The 18,586-nt window shown below is 39.5% G+C and overlaps 3 protein-coding genes and 1 long non-coding RNA gene across 4 annotated transcripts in view; 2 read left to right on the top strand and 2 right to left on the bottom strand.

The window, feature by feature from the left end:
* The window catches only part of LOC309476158 (uncharacterized protein), a 67,374-nt gene extending 56,574 nt beyond the window's left edge, over positions 1-10,800 (top strand). The window contains exon 5 of the mRNA XM_082139386.1: positions 9,572-10,800. Within this exon, the coding sequence (XP_081995512.1) occupies positions 9,572-9,615 (44 nt within the window). The 3' untranslated portion in view covers positions 9,616-10,800. The remainder of the gene's footprint in view (positions 1-9,571) is intronic.
* The window catches only part of LOC309476275 (uncharacterized protein), a 106,570-nt gene that overhangs the window by 16,764 nt on the left and 71,220 nt on the right, over positions 1-18,586 (top strand). The window lies entirely within an intron of this gene.
* On the bottom strand, positions 10,186-11,922 carry LOC309476488. The gene is made up of 2 exons (XR_014198200.1): positions 11,314-11,922; positions 10,186-10,831 (listed from the first exon to the last, which is right to left on the bottom strand). It is a non-coding gene; the product is annotated as an uncharacterized lncRNA (long non-coding RNA).
* On the bottom strand, positions 11,994-13,825 carry LOC309474965 (SLAM family member 5-like; the record flags this gene model as incomplete). The annotated part of the gene is made up of 2 exons (XM_082137584.1): positions 12,534-13,825; positions 11,994-12,346 (listed from the first exon to the last, which is right to left on the bottom strand). The coding sequence occupies exons 1-2, from the start codon at positions 12,823-12,825 to the stop codon at positions 11,994-11,996; spliced, it is 645 nt and encodes a 214-aa protein (XP_081993710.1). The 5' UTR covers positions 12,826-13,825.

Below are 18,586 nucleotides of genomic sequence, written 5' to 3'. Positions count from 1 at the left end.
AGGTTTTGCAAGTTCAACATGGGTTATAGGTCGAAAGTTGAATGAACGAGTACTTATTTCTTTTCGATTTCTTACAGGTTGAGTTGTTGTTGCCCATAACACGCTAGCATTCTGCTAATGACGTCAGCATTTTGATGTCATTGACATTTTAAAAGACTTTTTAAACCAAATAAGTGACTCTAAAAAATCTAACACCCAGCAATGTGTAATTTCTTTGCATCTCCTTTCGAATACAACACTAAAATTACTAGACAAAAAATTATATCCTGAGAAAAGTGGATTTTGAGGGTTTTTCGCCATAGACCTCCATTCATTCTGCACTCGCCTGCGAGCGCCCCCGCATGGACAGAGACGTGTTACTGCAGCCAGTCCAGAAACCGGAAGTAAGCAGAGAGTGCCAATTCTCTTCCTATTAGACATTCTCTGACATGAGTCACTACAGTGGACACACTATTGCCTCACTCCATAGGCTTCCACACAGTGGCCAGAAGTTGTAACTGCAAAAAAATATTGGTTTGTTTGAAAGATGACAAGATACAAAAATTGATCATGGCTGGAATATCTTGCCAAAATATGATGACTTAACGGAATAATTACATTGTTTAATTTTTAAAGTAGGCTTTTTCATATACATAGTCATGGTATATATAAATTATATATATAGTCAGTTTTGAGGGATACTTCACCGATTAGTATTAAGTTTTGTATCAGTAGAAAGCCGGTAGTATTTTCGAATGACCGTGCTTCCCTCCCTCATGTCCCCCTGAGACGGAAAAAAAACTCAGATGACGCAGAAATCGGCATTTTGTGTCATCAGAGGCTTTTTTGGCCAGAGGCGAGAGACTACAGCCAGTAGTAGGAGCTCGTTCCGCATGTTTTCAACCCGCCCATAGGGGGATCTCACGATAAAACGGTGTCTTTTCAGTTTCGAGTCAACTAGTAGCCTAGTTGTATAATGTCTTCCGATACTGCCCTCTGTAACTGGTAGGCGTGGCTTGGGAGTGGCCTCGTAGGGCAGCGAAGCAAGTGCATTCTGGGAGTTGTTGTCTTCCATCCAAATGAGCCAAAAATACATTTTCTGGCTTTTCTCAGTCTAGAAAAAATAAATCAATGTTAATATTCCTTCTCCCACTCCTCCACACAGATCTTCTCTAGATCAGTCAGGTTTCTGGGCTGTCGCTGAGCAACACTGAGTTTTTAAGTGAAAGTGAAAGTGACACGTGACGGCCAAGTATGGTAACCCATACTTGGAATTTGACCTCTGCATTTAACCCATCCAAGTTAATGCACACACATTAGGAGCAGAGTAGTGAGTAGTTAACACACACACTGCAAACGTGGATACACACACCCAGAGCAGCGGGCAGCCTTTGTGTGGCGCCCGGGGAGCAATTAGGGGTTAGGTGCCTTGCTCAAGGGCACCTCAGTCATTTCCCACCGGCTCTGGAATCGAACCAGCAACCTTTGGGTTACCAGTTCAACTCCCTAACCACTAGGCCATGACTTTACAATGACCTTATTTATTGTAAGGTCCCAATTACAGCATCCATTTATGATTTTATTAATATAATCATATAGGCTGCACTGCACTGCAATGTTTTTATTGTATGCCGTTTTAAAATGTTCTACACTGGTGCAAATATTATTAGTTTAAAGAGAATGGAAATAGCATGTTAGTAAAGAGAATGGAAATAGCATGTAGCAAATTAGCTCAAAGGGGAAAAATATATATAAAATTATTATATAAGAGACATAATTACAGCGGGTTATATTTAATTATAAAGGTATAGATCAGCTTTTTCAGAATTTAGAGTTATGTGCTTATGAAATTATACGTCTTAAACTGCTGATCTTATTACCTTTGTATTTTCACTATATTTTGGATATTAATATCAAAGAGTATAGAAGCCCAAGAGGCAAAACTCTGTTGTGTTATGGGTAACAGTCTGTAGATGGCGCTGCGGAGGCGCGTCCGCCATTATGGACTGAAAGCTGCTGAAATCGTTAGCACCAGTCATGTGTGCACATGCTAGATTGCACATCTTTTTTGTACCTTTCCGCCTGTAATAGGACATTCACAGATTGTTTTTATTCTTGCCATTGAAACGTTCACTGTGTGCATTTTCACTGAAGATGTTGAAAAAACAAGTTGTTAATATTTTTGTGATATTCTATGTAAAAGATTAACTGTCTTTAGAAATGTTCATTTATAATTGTATTTATTTATTTATTTTTCCAAATCATATATATGGTGATGTTCACTAATTTCAAAATCAACATTTGAATAAATATCTTATTACTGTGCGTCTGCCTATATATTATTTCATGAATTTCTGTTATTCATATAACAAGGAAAATGCATAATAGAACATAAATATTGATAGATTATCCTAGAGCCGCTATAGTATTTCTATAGTAATATTTTGTCCCAAAATACTATTTTCTAAGGGTAATTAGGCCATGCATAACCAACACATAGACGTAACATTTTCTGTCATTTAACGTCGGTCATCCTCATTAATGTATTTTAAATTGTTTTTATATTTAGATATGACGGCCAGAAAAAATTAAGTTATGTTAAGTTTTTGTTATGTTAAGTTGGTTCAGTGCCATTGACTCCCATTCTTTTTCGGCGTTTGCCTTCAGTTTTCAGTCCATAGTGGCGGCCACGCCGTCACGTCATGAGGGCAACTGTTGCTATGGAGCGTTCTATTGAGTTTCGCCTCTTGGGCTTCTATACTCTTTGTTAATATCCGCTGCAGAGTTGATAGTTACGGCCTGTTTAATTGAGAGCTGGACGATTAATTTGATCGTCCGTGACTCTTTCAAAATTCCCTAATTAACAATTCTCTTTGAGCTAAACTGACCTGTTTCACCCACAAAAATGTGCATGCATCCTTCACAAAAGTAATCCATCCGGCTCCAGGGGGAAAAACGAAGGCCTTCTGAGGGTAATCCGTGCGGTTTTGTCGTTAAAATATGACGTATGACATAGGACGTAGCGTAGGAAGCGTCGTGACGTAGAACGAACGTGACAGTGCAGAAGGCCTTCGTTTATCCCCCTGGAGCCAGATGTGTAGTGTATATAGTGCCGTGCACATATGCTAAGGTTAAATAGTGCCCGCTTAGAGGCGGAGGGATTGATATATGTGATGTTGTTGTTGTTGTTGTAGCCTGTTGTCAGTGCAGCTGCTGCTATTCAAATGCAAACAACTTACCTGGTGTCATCCTTCCACTCGCCACAACGCACGTTATAAATGGTTATTAAAAGAAACTACTACATGGTGTCAGAAGCTGGTCCAGTGCACCGATTTTTTTATTAAATTTATTTATTTTTATTTTGCCGAAGTTAGACACGGACTTTTGCTAAAGGCTAAGCTAGCGTGAGCGAGCAGGCAGCTACGCTCGAGAGCGGAAAAGAGATGGAACAGTTCAAACTACCGTCCCCGCTGGTGCTAACAGGCAATATAAGCGAAAACTGGAGAAGATGGGAACAACGCTTTCAAATATACATGACTGCAAGTGGTGCTGATGGAAAGGAAGCTAAAGTACAGGTAGCTATCTTACTGCATGCACTCGGAGAAGATGCTCTCGAGGTATACAACACACTAGACGTTGTACAAGCGGATGAAGCAGAGCTAACAGTGGATGATATTTTATATGCATTTAAAGCATATTGCCAGCCAAAGAAAAACACAGTGTTTGAAAGACATCAGTTTTGGGCTCATCCCATGTCAGAGTCAGTCACCATTGAGAAATATGTGACTGAGTTGAGACAGAAAAGCAAGGACTGTGAATTTGATGCGTCCGAAAATGACATGATCAGAGATAAGATTGTGTTCAGTTTGAATGATCCACGGCTCAAAGAAAGGCTGTTAAGAGAGTCAGATCTCACGCTGGAGAGGGAGATCGACATCTGCAGAGCAGCGGAGACTGCCAAAGCACAAATACAAGCAATGAGTACTACAACACAAGAAAGAGCAATACATGTAGTGAACAAGACCAAAGATAAAGACAACCAACAATGGAAACAGGGACGAAAACTACAAGTCCAGAGTGACAGCAGGAAAATAAAGGATCAAGTGTGCAGGAAATGTGGAAAGTCACATCAACCAAGGCTTTGCCCAGCATTTGGAGTCTCGTGCCGAAAGTGTGGTAAGCTCAATCATTACGCAAAGATGTGTGAGACTACAAAAGCAACACATAAGATGAAAATGCATGATTTGAGCTCAGAAATAGACACACTTTTCATTGGGACAGTGAATATTGACCAAATAAGCACTAAAAGAGACAATTCATGGTATGCAGACATAGATGCTGGAGACATGTCTGTTAAGTTTAAGTTAGACACAGGAGCAGAAACAAATGTACTACCGCAGGCTGTGTACAAAACATTGAAGAGAAAAGCCAGGTGTGAAAAACGAATAAACTTGCAACTAAAACCGACAAAGACTGTGTTGGTGGCGTACGGTGGTGTTAAGCTGAAACCAGAAGGGACAATCTCACTGGAGTGCTCCAATGCCCAAACCAAATCCAATCTGCTGTTCTATGTGTCAAACCACTCAGACACAGCTATCCTAGGCAAGGATGCATGTGAAGCGTTAGGTCTGATAAAGAGGATGGACATTGACACGCTCGCAGTCAAGTTCCCAACTACAAAAGAGGAGCTGCTAAAACAACATGCGAGTGTCTTTGAAGGACTTGGTGAGTTCTCAGGTGAACATCACATCCACATTGACCCTACAGTCACTCCTGTCATACATGGCTGCAGGAAAATACCACTGGCAGTTATTGATAGACTGAGAGACACGCTTGATGACCTGCTAAAAGCAGATGTTGTTGAATAAGTGACCGAGCCAACGACATGGGTCAATAGCCTTGTAGTCACAGAAAAGAAAGACAAGAAGAAGCTGAGGGTTTGCCTAGACCCTACTGACTTAAATAAAGCTATTTTGAGACAGCATTACTCAATTCCCACAGCAGATGAGGTATTGTGTAAACTAGCTGGTAAGAAAATCTTCACAGTGCTGGATGAGAAAGACGGCTATTGGCAAATAAAGCTGGACAAGGAGTTGTCGCTACTGTGCACATTCAACACGCCATGGGGGCGCTATAGGTTTAAGCGCCTACCATTTGGAATCAAGTCAGCGAGTGAAGTTTTTCAGCAACGCAACTGCAAGACATTTGGGGACATCACGGGTGTTCACATAATTGCTGATGACATGATTATCGCTGCATCCACAGAAAAGGAACACGACGAAATACTGCAAAAAGTGATGACTAGAGCAAAGGAGGCTAACGTCAAATTCAACAAAGAGAAGATCCAATACAAGGTGAACAGTGTTAAATACATGGGTCATGTTGTGACCTCAGAGGGTGTTAAAGTAGACGATGCAAAAGTTAAGGCAATAGTTGACATGCCATCACCCACAGATAGACCGGCTCTGCAACGAATGCTTGGGATGATCAAGTATCTCTCACAGTACATACCTGGAGAAGCGACAGCCACAGCGCCACTGAGACAACTGCTGAGAAAGGACAGTGCTTGGCAATGGCAACACGAACATGAGGAAGCTGTAAAGAGTCTAAAAAATGCGCTTGTAACAGCCCCAGTTCTCAAATTCTTTGACCCAAAGAAAGCTGTCGTGATACAAGCAGATGCATCTAAGGACGGTTTAGGCGCATGTCTAATGCAAGATGGACATCCTATCGCCTATGCATCCAGAGCTCTAACTGACACAGAGAAAAACTATGCACAGATAGAGAAGGAGCTTCTGGCTATCGTGTTTTCAGTGAAGCGCTTTCACCAGTACGCCTATGGAGTCAAGGTTAATGTGCAGTCGGATCACAAACCTTTGGAAACGATCCTGAGAAAGCCACTGGGAACAGCTCCGTCCAGACTACAGCGGATGCTACTTCAGCTGCAACGCTACGACCTGAATGTAATCTACACGCCAGGTAAAGAGTTACTGATCGCAGACACACTCTCACAAGCAACAGAGTCAGTGTGACATTTTTGACGAAAAAGTGATCTATGCTCTTGAGCCAACCGAGGCCCTAAGCCCAGAGACTCTGGTACAGTTAAAGTTTGAGACACAAAACAACGTCATATTGCAAACGTTGCTGGACATTCACAGGCAGGGCTGGCCACATCACAGAAAACAAGTCGACAAAAAGGTGATACATTACTGGCCTATTAGGCACTCAGTGTCAATAAGAGAAGGAATAATGTTTGCAGGAGACAGAATTATTCTCCCGAGTAAAATGAGGTCAGACATGTTACAGAGGCTGCATGTGGCACACCAAGGCATGCAGCGCACCAAAGCTCTGGCCAGAGTACACTGGTATTGGCCAGGTATGACAAGAGACATTGAAAAAATGGTTGAGGAATGTGCAACTTGCCAGCAGTTCCAACCTCGCCACCAGAGGGTGCCGATGATCTCTCATGAAATCCCAGAGCTTCCTTGGCTGAAAGTAGGAGCTGACATATTTGAAATCAGTGGTCAGTCATTTCTTCTGGTTGTAGATTATTTCTCCAAATACCCGGAAGTACTAAACATAAGAGACAAGACAGCACACACAGTCATTAACAAGATGAAATCGGTATTTGCCAGAGTGGGAATACCTAAAGAGATTGTGTGCGACCATGTGCCTTTTGCAAGCCAAGAAATTAGAAAGTTTGCCACAGCATGGGGAATTAAGCTCACTCACTCCAGCCCAGGCTATGCGCAGTCAAAGGGCCTGGCCGAGAGAACAGTGAAGACTTTTAAGTACCTGTTAAAGAAGGCCAAACAAACCAACACTGACCCATTTCTGGCACTTTTAACTCTCAGGAACACACCTGTCACAGGTATGGGCTATTCTCCAGCACAACTGCTTATGGGCAGGGTCCTGAGAAGCACTTTACCCAGCTCAAGCACAGTGCTGCAACCTGCAGTACCAATTAATGCACATTATACTCTTCAGGACCTCCAGCGAAGACAGCGTGCTTATTACAACAGAGGCACAAAGAAACTTCCGGTGCTGCCGCCTGGTGGGACTGTTCACATGCAAACTGAACGAGGATGGCGTCCTGCTGTTGTCAAGGCGACACGCGCTGAACCACGGTCCTATGACATAGTGACATCATCTGGACAGCAGTGCAGGCGCAACAGGAGACACCTGAGGAAGACACCCAGCAACACTCAGGTGTATACTGAACCGGACAGTCTTGATGATGAGCAAGACAGCACCCTGGATGCTCCTACTGGTGCTAATGAGACTGCATGTGTGGAGCCTTCTCCTCCTCCACAAATGGGTCAAACCAGAAGCGGCCGAGTTATTAGGCCACCAGTTAGATTCAGAGACTATGTGTTAAGCCAATAAGTGCATACAATATTGGGCTTATGTTGTGTTTAAAAAAAAAAAAAAAAAAAGGAAACAGTATATATGCAATGGTATGTTCAGTTTAAGTTTAATGTATCCCTGATTGATACTCATTGAAATATTGTTTCAGCTAAGCTACATTTTACATCTTCTCTGCTAAAGATAAACTTTAGTTTTTTTGTTTATTATAAGAAAGGAGGATGTAGTATATAGTGCCGTGCACATATGCTAAGGTTAAATAGTCTCGCTTAGAGGCGGAGGGATTGATATATGTGATGTGGTTGTTGTTGTTGTAGCCTGTTGTCAGTGCAGCTGCTGCTATTAAAATGCAAACAACTTACCTGGTGTCATCCTTCCACTCGCCACGACGCACGTTATAAATGGTTAAATAAAAGAAACTACTACAGGATGGATTACTTTTGTGAAGGATGCATGCACATTTTTGGGACTTGAAGGAGCTGGACCCCATAACTTCACATTATAACCACTGAAAGATCTAAGACATTTTCTAAAATAACTGAAAATGTGTTCGTCTGAAAAATGATTGACATATGCATCTCGAACGGCTTGAGGGTGAGTAAATCATGGGTTTAAAGGGTTAGTTCACCCAAAAATGAAAATTCTGTCAGTAATTACTCACCCTCATGTTGTTCCAACCGCGTAAGACCTTCGTTCATCTTCGGAACACAAATTAAGATATTTTTGATGAAATCTGAGTGCTGGATCACTGCTCCATAGGCTGCTAGGTGGCCCAAACTTGCTGGCCCAGAAAAGTTATTAAAGAGATCGTTAATATAGTCCAAGTGACTACAGTGGCTCAATCTTAAGTATATCAATCGACGAGAATACTTTTTGTGCGCAAAAACAAACAAAAATAACGACTTTATTCCACTATTCATTTCCTTCTCTCTGGGCCTCGTAGTGTTTTTGCGCTACGCGTCTGTGTTACACGTCACCACGTAGGCTCACTATTGGCCGACGCTGGTCATGTGTGTGATGCGTGATGACGTATAACACAGACTTGTCTGGAAAACGTCAAACACTTCGCAGAGAGATCTGCACAGGAACAGTGAGACGTATCTTTTTTTTTTGCACTGATCTTGTTTAACATTGGTTATTTTGCTCCGTCTCTGTTCATCCACTTGTAAATGATTGTTTTACCCTTCCAAGACAGCTATTATCATCAAGAAGTGTATTTGACTACTAGTAGTCACAGATGGTCTTGTACTGTAAGACACAAGCACTTTTCACAAATGCACAGTTGAGAATTTGAAAGCAGCTGTCAATCAAACGACACGCAGGTGCTGAATGGAGTTTGCATTCCAATACTATAGGTGCCTATCATTTTTTAATTGACTTCTTGCTCTTACTACATATCATGTACTGTATTGTGGTCTTCAGATTTTAATGCTTTAGCTAGACCTTTTTATTTTTTGTATTAATATTTTGTTCTTAATGTAAATAGCTTAAATAGGATTTAGAAGTGTCTAATGTATTGTCATCTATTTTTGTCATGTTAATATTTTGTCATTTCAAAGCTAAAATACTGTAATTTGCCAAACCCTCACAAAATCCTGTATCATGAATCTTACCATGATGTATATCAATAAACTGGACATGAATGTTTCCTTTTTACAATCACTAATGTTTCTGTTTATTTTTGTTAGATATTCAAATGTGGTAAATGATCTGTGTATATAAAGATGTTTTATGTTATGTGAAAAGACAAAAATCAAATCAAACTATTTGTAAATATTTGTACACAACTTTGCATCAGTCAGCATTAAAAAAGGGCCTTGAAGTTCTTCCTATATAAACACCATTTTCTTTCTAAAATATGGAAATTAATTGGAAAGATATTTGTTTGTTCATGGGTTAAATTTCATTAAAAATATTTTTCACTCATAACTGGTGTTTTTAAACCGTGAATTCCTACTTAGGACACAAGATGGCGTTATACATTATTCATACTATTTGTAAACATCCACTCACCAGGCACTTTATTATGTACACCTTGTTAGTACCGTGTGTTAAGGCCAGCTTGTTTCAACATCTCAATTCTCTAATTGCACCGCAAAGAGCAAGGAGGCTTCCAGGAATCATAAGCGAGGATACACGGGTGTATCCACAGGTGTATCTTGAGGGATCAAGTATTCCAATGTATAAATAAGCTTTCCTTTGATGTCCTCCTTTTCTTTCCTTGTAGCCTTCCCTCATATCCTACAGGGGGTGGAGCTGAGACGCAAATAAAGGAAGCAAGGAAAGGAAACGAGGATGCACAAAAAAGAACTGAAAGCACCCCATGACTCCACAGGAAGCCTCCTCACTCCTCGATATTTGCTTCCTTGCGGAGCAATTAGAGAATTGAGATGTCCTTCAAGATGGGTAAGCTTGATCGGTTTCCGGTAATAGGATGGAGGACAGAGGAGTGAGGAAACGAGGACGCAGTACAAGTTCCCATTCAGAAGAGAACACTAACAATGCCAATACTGGAAATCAGAAAAAAAAAAAAAATTTATTCAAATTGATTGGAATTTTCATACTTTTTTTCTGAATGAGCAAAGCCATCTGAAGAGATAATAATTGTAAAGAATATTTAATACCTACATTTTGATGATTTATGTTTTTCCTTTGGACAGCAGCACTGCTGTGCACTGTTTTGCCATAATTTTCTACTTTTAGTTATTTTCTTCACACAACCAATGAAAACAAAACAAATTACAACATCCATCAAACATGGGCATGCTACTATAAATATAGAACAGTACATCGCACATTGAATTTATTCTTAAATAATTCCCAGACATTGACAGAAAAAAAAAAACAGGATGACCTTTATTTGAAAAAAAGATGTGAGAATCAAGAATAGTTCTTCTTAGAAATAACTTCTGCCTCGCTTCCTATAGCTGGAAATAACTACTGAAACTAGCTGAGCTTGTCTGCACGATCACTGCATGCATGTATATGGTCATGTTGCATATGCACACAAAGTATAAGATATTTTCATATTTCACAGGAATAACAGTGTTTGATTTAAGACCTTTTTGTGAACACAAGTTCAGAATTTTGTTGTAAAAAGAAATTCTGTAGAGCAGAATCAAACGGTTTAATGTGAGCAGGAATGGAAAAAGCCCTTCAACCACACTCTACTCAAACACACAACTGACACACTCGAACACACTCAAAAACTGACATCAAACACAGACGTCCAGCTGTAGACACATTCTCACGCACAAGCTATTTGTCCAACAGATCAAACAATATCGGTTTAGATGTAAATAAATGAATAAAGCAGGGTCTCCACTATTTTACATAGTAATGTACTCTAAGATGAAACATGAAAGGAGGTTTGCGGTGAAAGTGATCAAACAGCTGTCTAGTACTTGTAGATTATAAAAATAATTTAGTTTGATCATCTGCTCATGTTGAGAGGGGCATAATCCATGTGATCCTCCCTTTTTACATTCTGTAATAAAAAACAAACATGCATAACAAAATATATGATAATAATAAAAAAGGGGGCAGGTTATTTCTGAAGATTGATTGAGATGTAATGTGATCTGCACTATTATATGGAGAAAAAAAAACAATCCCTCTTACGGCAAAGCTAACATAAACCAGCTTGAGGAAATGCCTTTTAATCGAATAATAATATATAATACTAATAAATTTAATTATATTTAGCATATTATTTCTAGCTAGTAGTTATCTGACACAATAACTTTTATTTTAATGAAACAAAACCTTATTTGTTCTAAAGGACTTGTTAAAGTTTATTTAAAAATGTTTATTTTCCTCAATGTAATTACATTAATTTGACAAATTAATAAAAAAAATTGGAGATCCTGCAGTGTTTCTCAGTTGCTTCTCAAGTTCAAATGACTACTTGCTTGCTTAAATGTAATCTGTGACGTGTATTTTTATGTGTAACATTATTAACTGTCTTACCGTTTTCTGTGCGTTTCTTTTGTAGAACACTGGTTCAGCGTAAGTGATCTCGTCTTCGGGAGTCTCAACTGTTTCTACAATAAAAGATGCATTAAAACAAACAAACTCAACTTGATCTGTTGCTTTACAACATATAATTATTAGGGCTGTCAAAGTTAAAACATTAATGCATGCATTTTTTGCATGGTAAAATTTATCAAGCCATCATTCATAGAGATTTTAATTTGAGCATTAGCAGTTTCTTTGCATGTAAGATTATGTTTATAAAATGGAGAAAGCATTTTTATTGCTGAAAACATGCAGATTTTCATTTCTGTTTTTGCATTTCCAGTGTTTTTAATAAAAATGAACTTTGATAATTTATAAAAAAGGAATTATGAGAATAATTGTGTGACAATAATTGATTAAATGATAGTGCTATCAATTGATCATAAATATTTAGAGCAAATTTTAAAATCATTATTTGTTATAATACTTCTTCGTAACACTTGCCTCCGCTGTAGATTTTTCTACATTTCTTGCAGATCCAGAAGATCCCAACGGCAGCAACAATAAACAGAGACCCAGCAGCAGCAGAGATCAACACTATATAAAACAATGGTTGAGCCTCATCTGTAATGGACAAAATGAGCCATTACTGCGAGTGAATATCAGCACTACCGTATGCATAACTTGATAGATCAGGTCAGTAAATAAACACACACATATATCATCAGTGCTGTGGTACCTGCACATGTGTGACAGAGTGTGTTGATGTCCAGATGTGTGGTCTGGTTGCTGATGGGATTGTTCAGCACACAGCTGTAGGTGTTTTTATCCTGATATTCCACCTCCAGAGGTAGAGAGAGACTGATGCTGAGATCACACACACTGATGCTGGACAATACACTGATTCCTTTGTACCAGGAGAGAGTCGCATCACACACATTCAACACTGATGAACACACCAATGAACAATTTGATGATGATGATGATGATGATGATGAAGAACATTGTGCAGAGTTACTGATGATGACAGGAACAGGCAGACGAGCTGGAAAACATGAGAGAATAAAGAGAAATATGGATGAATCTAAACAACAATCTTATTTTCAGTTTAATGTGTTTAGTGTGATGACTAGCAGGGAGTGTGTCCGTCTTCTCAAACTATGAAATTATCAAACATTTCAATATGTAAATAGCTAACAAAATACAAAGGGCAGGATAATGTCTCTACTCACCATAGACAGAAACACTGAATGTTTTTGATGATCGTTTCGCTCCACTTATCAGTAGTTGATAATCTCCAGTATGTTCAGTTCTGATGTTTGTGATGGTCAGAGATCCAGTTTGATTGTCCAGCTTCAGTCTGTCTCTGAATCTTCCATCAGGAACATCAGATGTGGAGAAGATCCCAGCAGCTTTACTGATTTGAGCTATCAGAGACTTTTCAGCTCCAAATTTCCACAGTATATCTTCATCTTCAGGTATTTCAGTAACATTAGAGTTTAGAGTAACAGAATCTCCCTCCATCACTGACACTGAATCACCAAACACACCTGGAGAACATAAAGAGGTTTTGTCACTGATTAAGGCTCTTACAAAGCGTGAAATTCGTTTTTAACGTTTAAATATGAACTGAAGAACAGCAGCAGAGATGCTAAACTGCACAACAGTCAGACATGTGAATCAATATATTTGTCTTCAATGTGTTTTAAAATTATCTTCTGTAGCAAAATAAATGTAAAGTTACATGATAAATTAATTGTAACTGAAATGCAATAAAGGACACCACACAAATATATGAATAACTTACCAATCAGACGGCAGCAGCACAAACAGAACAAAACAAGCGTGTGAAACATTTTCAGTTCAGCGAAAACTCAAACTGATTAAAGCAAGCGTAACAGAACTGTTAATCATGTGTGTGAATCCTCCCCTAACAGAGAGTGACCCTCCTATAGTGCACATGCACAACCGCTCTGACGCATGTTATATATGGTTACATACAGTCTTATAATAAGACTACAATAAAACTATGTTTTTAATAGTGGGAAACATTATTTTTTTTATCATTTTGATAATCTTTGAAATGTAACATTGACGATGTTAAATATTTAAAAGTAGAAGAATATTGTGTGAATGTTGGATGAAAATATATGATGAATATGGTAGAGTGAAATGGAGTGTAAGTCTAATTTTAAAATGGCTGTGTATTCAGCTCACATTTTCAGTGTATGGAAAAAGTTAAACCCGTGTCTGATCTCACATACCGGTTTACTGAAGTTCATCTTCTGAGTCAAACCGAAAGATGCGGTTGGTGTTCTTCAGAGAGGTTTGATCTGTTGATGGACCAACTTGTTTGTGAGAGAGAATGGCTAATTAGAGCCTGTGTGAATATAGGTGTGAATATAGGTGAAGAGCTTCTTCCTGTTCTGCTGCTATAAAGTCTCTATTCTACTCGACAGAAACAATAGGCCTAAACCATGATGAGAAACGGTGTCTGACACAGACAGAGAAAAGCAATAGCAAAACATTGATCATATTTAACACATACAGTGCAGAATTATTAGGCACGTTTTCTTTTACAGATAAAATAAGCCAAAAAAGAGATTTAAAGTGTAAGTTGCAGGTTAAATTTTTCACGAAGATAATGCAATGTGTTTATTAAACATAAAGATGAGAACCGCCCACCATTGTTTTTTATACCAAAATGCTGATATAATATGTAAAGTTGGCACTTTTAACAGTGGTTTTAACCGCTCCCGCTCCCTTCCACTAGATGGGGCGTGACGTCATAAGAGGAACTCACTAGTAGAGTTACCGTACACTAGCAGCTATATTCGCCTTACATAACTTCAGAAAAGTTGGTTGTATGTTTTATTTGATAAAAAAAATGATGGATAAAATAACTCCATTGTAAACATACTCGTGTGTGCTGACTTCAAGGGGACCGTGATCCAGTGCCTGATATGAGAATAAGCTATTCGCAAAACAAACGGGTTCAGGCACGTCAGATCAGCCGGTCGCAGGTCGAGCTGTTGCACTAAACTCCAAAACGTGTTCACCTCACGGCAGCACATACTCTCCACTGCTGATAGCCCACACAAACACAGTGATGGGGACATCGATCTCTCTTTTTCTTTTCTGACAGTAATAATCTGCGTTAATAATCTGCGTTAATAATCTGTTACAAAGAACTTTAATATATTAAATATTAATCAAAAATTATTCACACCTTCACAAAATCCAAATATTCAGTGTAAGAGTAAAAATGACATAACATTATTTATAGTAAGTTTATTTGATTCACAGCTTATTTACAGTTTTGACCTCGACAACCCAACTGCATTTACCGCAAACAGTAAACTAAAAGATTGTTTTGGTTGAATCGGTTTAAAGGAGTCATTAGTTCGCGAATCGGACGTGTCATTAGCAGACTTGTACACGTTGAGTGATTATCCCGGCAGTTAGGACATCGCACAAGATTTGTCAACACAGAAAACATTTCATCATAGTTTTGTTTTGTTTACTGAAAGTGTTTCTCATGTCAGCTGAATGGGCGGAACGCTTTTCAGAGAAGATAAGGCAACGTAATTTTTTTTAAATTTTTTTTAGCACAACACCCAGCAGTAATTCAGGAAAAAAATACCTGAATGCTCCACATGAAACTTCGGTCTTCCGATCTTTTACCATCGATCGTGTCAATTCTCAATTGATTTTGATTAATATGCGCGAGGGAGCGAGAGAGAGCAAGATAGTTTAAAGACGGTGAGGGTGCGTGCGCGCGACCGGTCACTTGTGTGAGAGACACGTGAGTGACAGGAGGGAGAGCAGGGAAAGGAAATGCAGCTGAATGAACACGCTGCGTGTTTTAAATAGCATAAAAATTTTTTTTATAACGAAACGCAATTTGTGGCGGCCGGTGTTGATTCTGTGGCGCACCGCCACGAATTAGTCTGATGTGTGGGAAACACTGTTTGAGGCGTCGATGAGATTAGCGATTGGTGCCTGTGCAGTGTGTGCATCTCTACAGCTCTGATTTGGACTGACTTACTGTAAGTAAATAATGTCTTCAGTCGTCGTCCCTCCTTGCTATTCTACATGACGGAAATATTTTGAAAAGACTTGCTTGTTCCGTTATATTATCCGGGTTAAGTTTGCACCAGGCTAGACCCCAGATAGTCGGCGGCCCACCGTCGGCGCTCCGGCGGCAGTAGAAGCGGCAGAATGGCGACATCGCAAACACGTTGGACGGCGCACCGCCGGCGGCAGCCGCTTTTTAAAAGCGGCAGCCGCCTTCCTACCGCCTTCGTTCCGCGGGCCAACCGCCGTCCCGCCGCCGTTTTATTTAAGGCGGCCCTTCCGCGGCCCGCTGGAGGCAAGCGCTATTTTCGAGCGATCTGCCGCCGCTTATTCTGGCTATATATATATATAATATTTATAGCATGCAGTTTATCAAGAATAATGATTGCTCAAACCAGACAAATATCCATTTGGCATTTTTATTCCACATTTCAAAGTACATTAACTGTCATTTAAACAAGATGTGTCAGATCACTGAAACATAACAGAAAAATAAATAAATCAATATACTAACATGCAGGTTTCTTATTAAATTTTGGTAAAAAAACAAACAAACAAAAAACAGCCTTACAAGCAAATTACAACTCTTACAATAATTGTTCATATAAAGAGGACAGCTCTAGGGTGAAAAAAATTACCTGTAAACATTATGACAAGTAAAGAGAATACTTGATACGAAATAATGTGCAGGATACCAAATAAATCAAAGTATGACATCACATTTACAAGCCATTTCTAACAATAGGTTAAGTGGTAGTAATTTATAGTAAAGCTCTGGAGTAGAATAGACCATTATAGCTGCAATGCTGACCATGTGGCACAAGGACTTACAAGCATTATTTGAAAAAAGAAAAAAAAGAAAGTAATTTCCACAATTAGTGAGTATAGTGTGACACTTCTGACTTCTTTAGGGGTCTTGATGTTACTGACTGCAAGATAAAGAAAGGATTCCAGTTGTCAGTGATTCTGGGGTGTCAGTAGTCAGCCTAAGTGGTCGGCTGTGGGTCCCTCTCAGCTGTGCGGTGCCTTTTTCTGCCTTCACGGTCAGATGCTCCTTTCAGGTAACGCGAAACATTAACCTAGACCGCTTCATCAGTGGCATCCTGGGTTGCCAGGTTCTTCCGGATGGCTAATTTAGAAAATACAGATCTGTCATTTCATTTGAATTGCATGAAGCCATACACATCTACTTAAATATATTTTAAAAAATATCCAACTTACTTTGAACAATGGTCTAAAGGAACATGTCTCTAAAACATGCTTTATCCCCTACACCGAGCTGAAAATCCAAAAAAGTGTTACAAATTACATTTCTCTGAAGCTTCTCATAAATAAATAAAAAATGTGAAAGGCTAAGGATTCAGACTGTAATATATGCAGTACACAATCTTAAATTTTACTTTTTAGATTACTCTATGGCGTTATAATCAGCAAACTTACAAATTGTTCCTGGAGCTTTTTAATCCTGCTTCAAACTGTTGTCAAGACACGGCAAATCTTCCTGGGTGTGTAGGGGGAGTAACAGATCCCCTGACAGGGATAACTCCAACAGACACAACATCGCCAAACTCTGCAAGACGTCACAGCATAAGGGTCTGATCTGCACCTACAGGGTTTCCCAGAATAAAATAGTCAGTCCTGGTCCCTCAACTACTAAACTATGACATTTATATCTAGGTCTACTACATGTACAGGTAGCCCCAGTGGGAATTAAACCAACAACCACAGGTGCTGTTTGCAAGTTGTACCTGATTGCCCAGTGCAAGCAAACGTCTTCAACATTGTTTGTTGAACTTGCTTCACCTGCTCTTGAAGTAAGCCGCTGTCATCCGAAGCTACAAAATGAAAGGCATATGGTAATTTTGGACTTACATCACACACAAAAAAGTACAATTTAAGAAACAGTGCAAGTTCTCACCTGCTCGTGCATTGCTTTCCCTCAGGGCTTGGTTCTACATTTAAAAAATAAAATAAAACAAACAACTAAAGGCACTATTTGCAATACTGTTAAAACACTGGACATTAAGACATAGGGTTAGAATATACCTTCACAGCTGAAAACTTCATGCTTGACACGAGATGCCATTGGAGTACAAGGGCCAACAATAGAGCAATGACTTTCTCCCTCCTATTGATAATCATTGACATGTAAAAATATGTTTGAAGTTATTGCATACATTTAATGAATTGGACTTAAATGTAACACTTAGTAAAGCGCAACGTATTACATACCTCCAGAGTTTTCACCCATATGCTGCCAGGGTAAATTTGCTGCCGGGGGTGTAAAGCTTAGTACTTGATGAGCTGGGGGAGCAAACATAACAGCTTTCATTTCAATGCAGAGTATTGCTAGCCTGGTAATACCAAACTCTGCTACTTCGCTTTGCTTCGTAGACAGAGTCTGGCATGGCATAATTGAAAAGTGTTTTCTTTCTTGCGGGGGGGGGGGGGGGGGGGTTGTCTGAAGTTTAAAATCATTGGTTACCCGTAAGCCAATCACATAACGTTTGGTTATGGCGTGTGTTATGCGCATGCTCAGCCGCATCTAACTTCCACTGTAAACACATGTATGATGCGAAAACAAAACCATTGAGCGAAATACCGGAGTGAACATGGCTGTGAACGACTTTTGCAGATTTCTTAAGTAAATCTACGCATCCACAGTACAATCAGCGTCTACGTCACGGCTCTCAGCCCGCCCTCTGTTCGTTGATTGGCCGGCTGTTTTCAGGCCGGAGGAAAACGGAAAGCTATGACGCTGTCTCAGACTGAGTACAGAAGCGAAATGAAATTTTGCGGAAGTATGAAAGTCTGACGTAGTCAGGCTAGAGTATTGCATATTCAGTAATGAAACAATAATTGAACTTTGCAAAGCTAATGGAATGTACAACACACCTCAACACCTTTCATCCAGAAACTGCTGCAGCGAATCCCATCAAGTGTCCTAGTGAAAAACAGATTATGATTAAAGGATTCATCATCTTAAAGTCAGCATGAAATCAAATTTTACAATTTGTATTTTTATATGTAATATTGTAGTGTTTATGTAAATGATTCATCTCTGCACTCTTTAATCAAATACGTTACCCTTCCCTCCCCCCTCGAAACGACTTCTCTTCCGGTCATGTGCAATGGCGTGAGGGCGTAGCAACTCCCCTCAAACCATTAGTCTGCTATGAGCAGAGATGGAGAGGAGGAGCGCTAGAGT

This window comes from Leuciscus leuciscus, assembly GCF_965113295.1.
Source record: "Leuciscus leuciscus genome assembly, chromosome: 15".
Lineage (NCBI taxonomy): Eukaryota > Metazoa > Chordata > Actinopteri > Cypriniformes > Leuciscidae > Leuciscus > Leuciscus leuciscus.
Note: the sequence above shows the minus strand (reverse complement) of the source record. Positions and strands in the feature narration are given on the sequence as shown.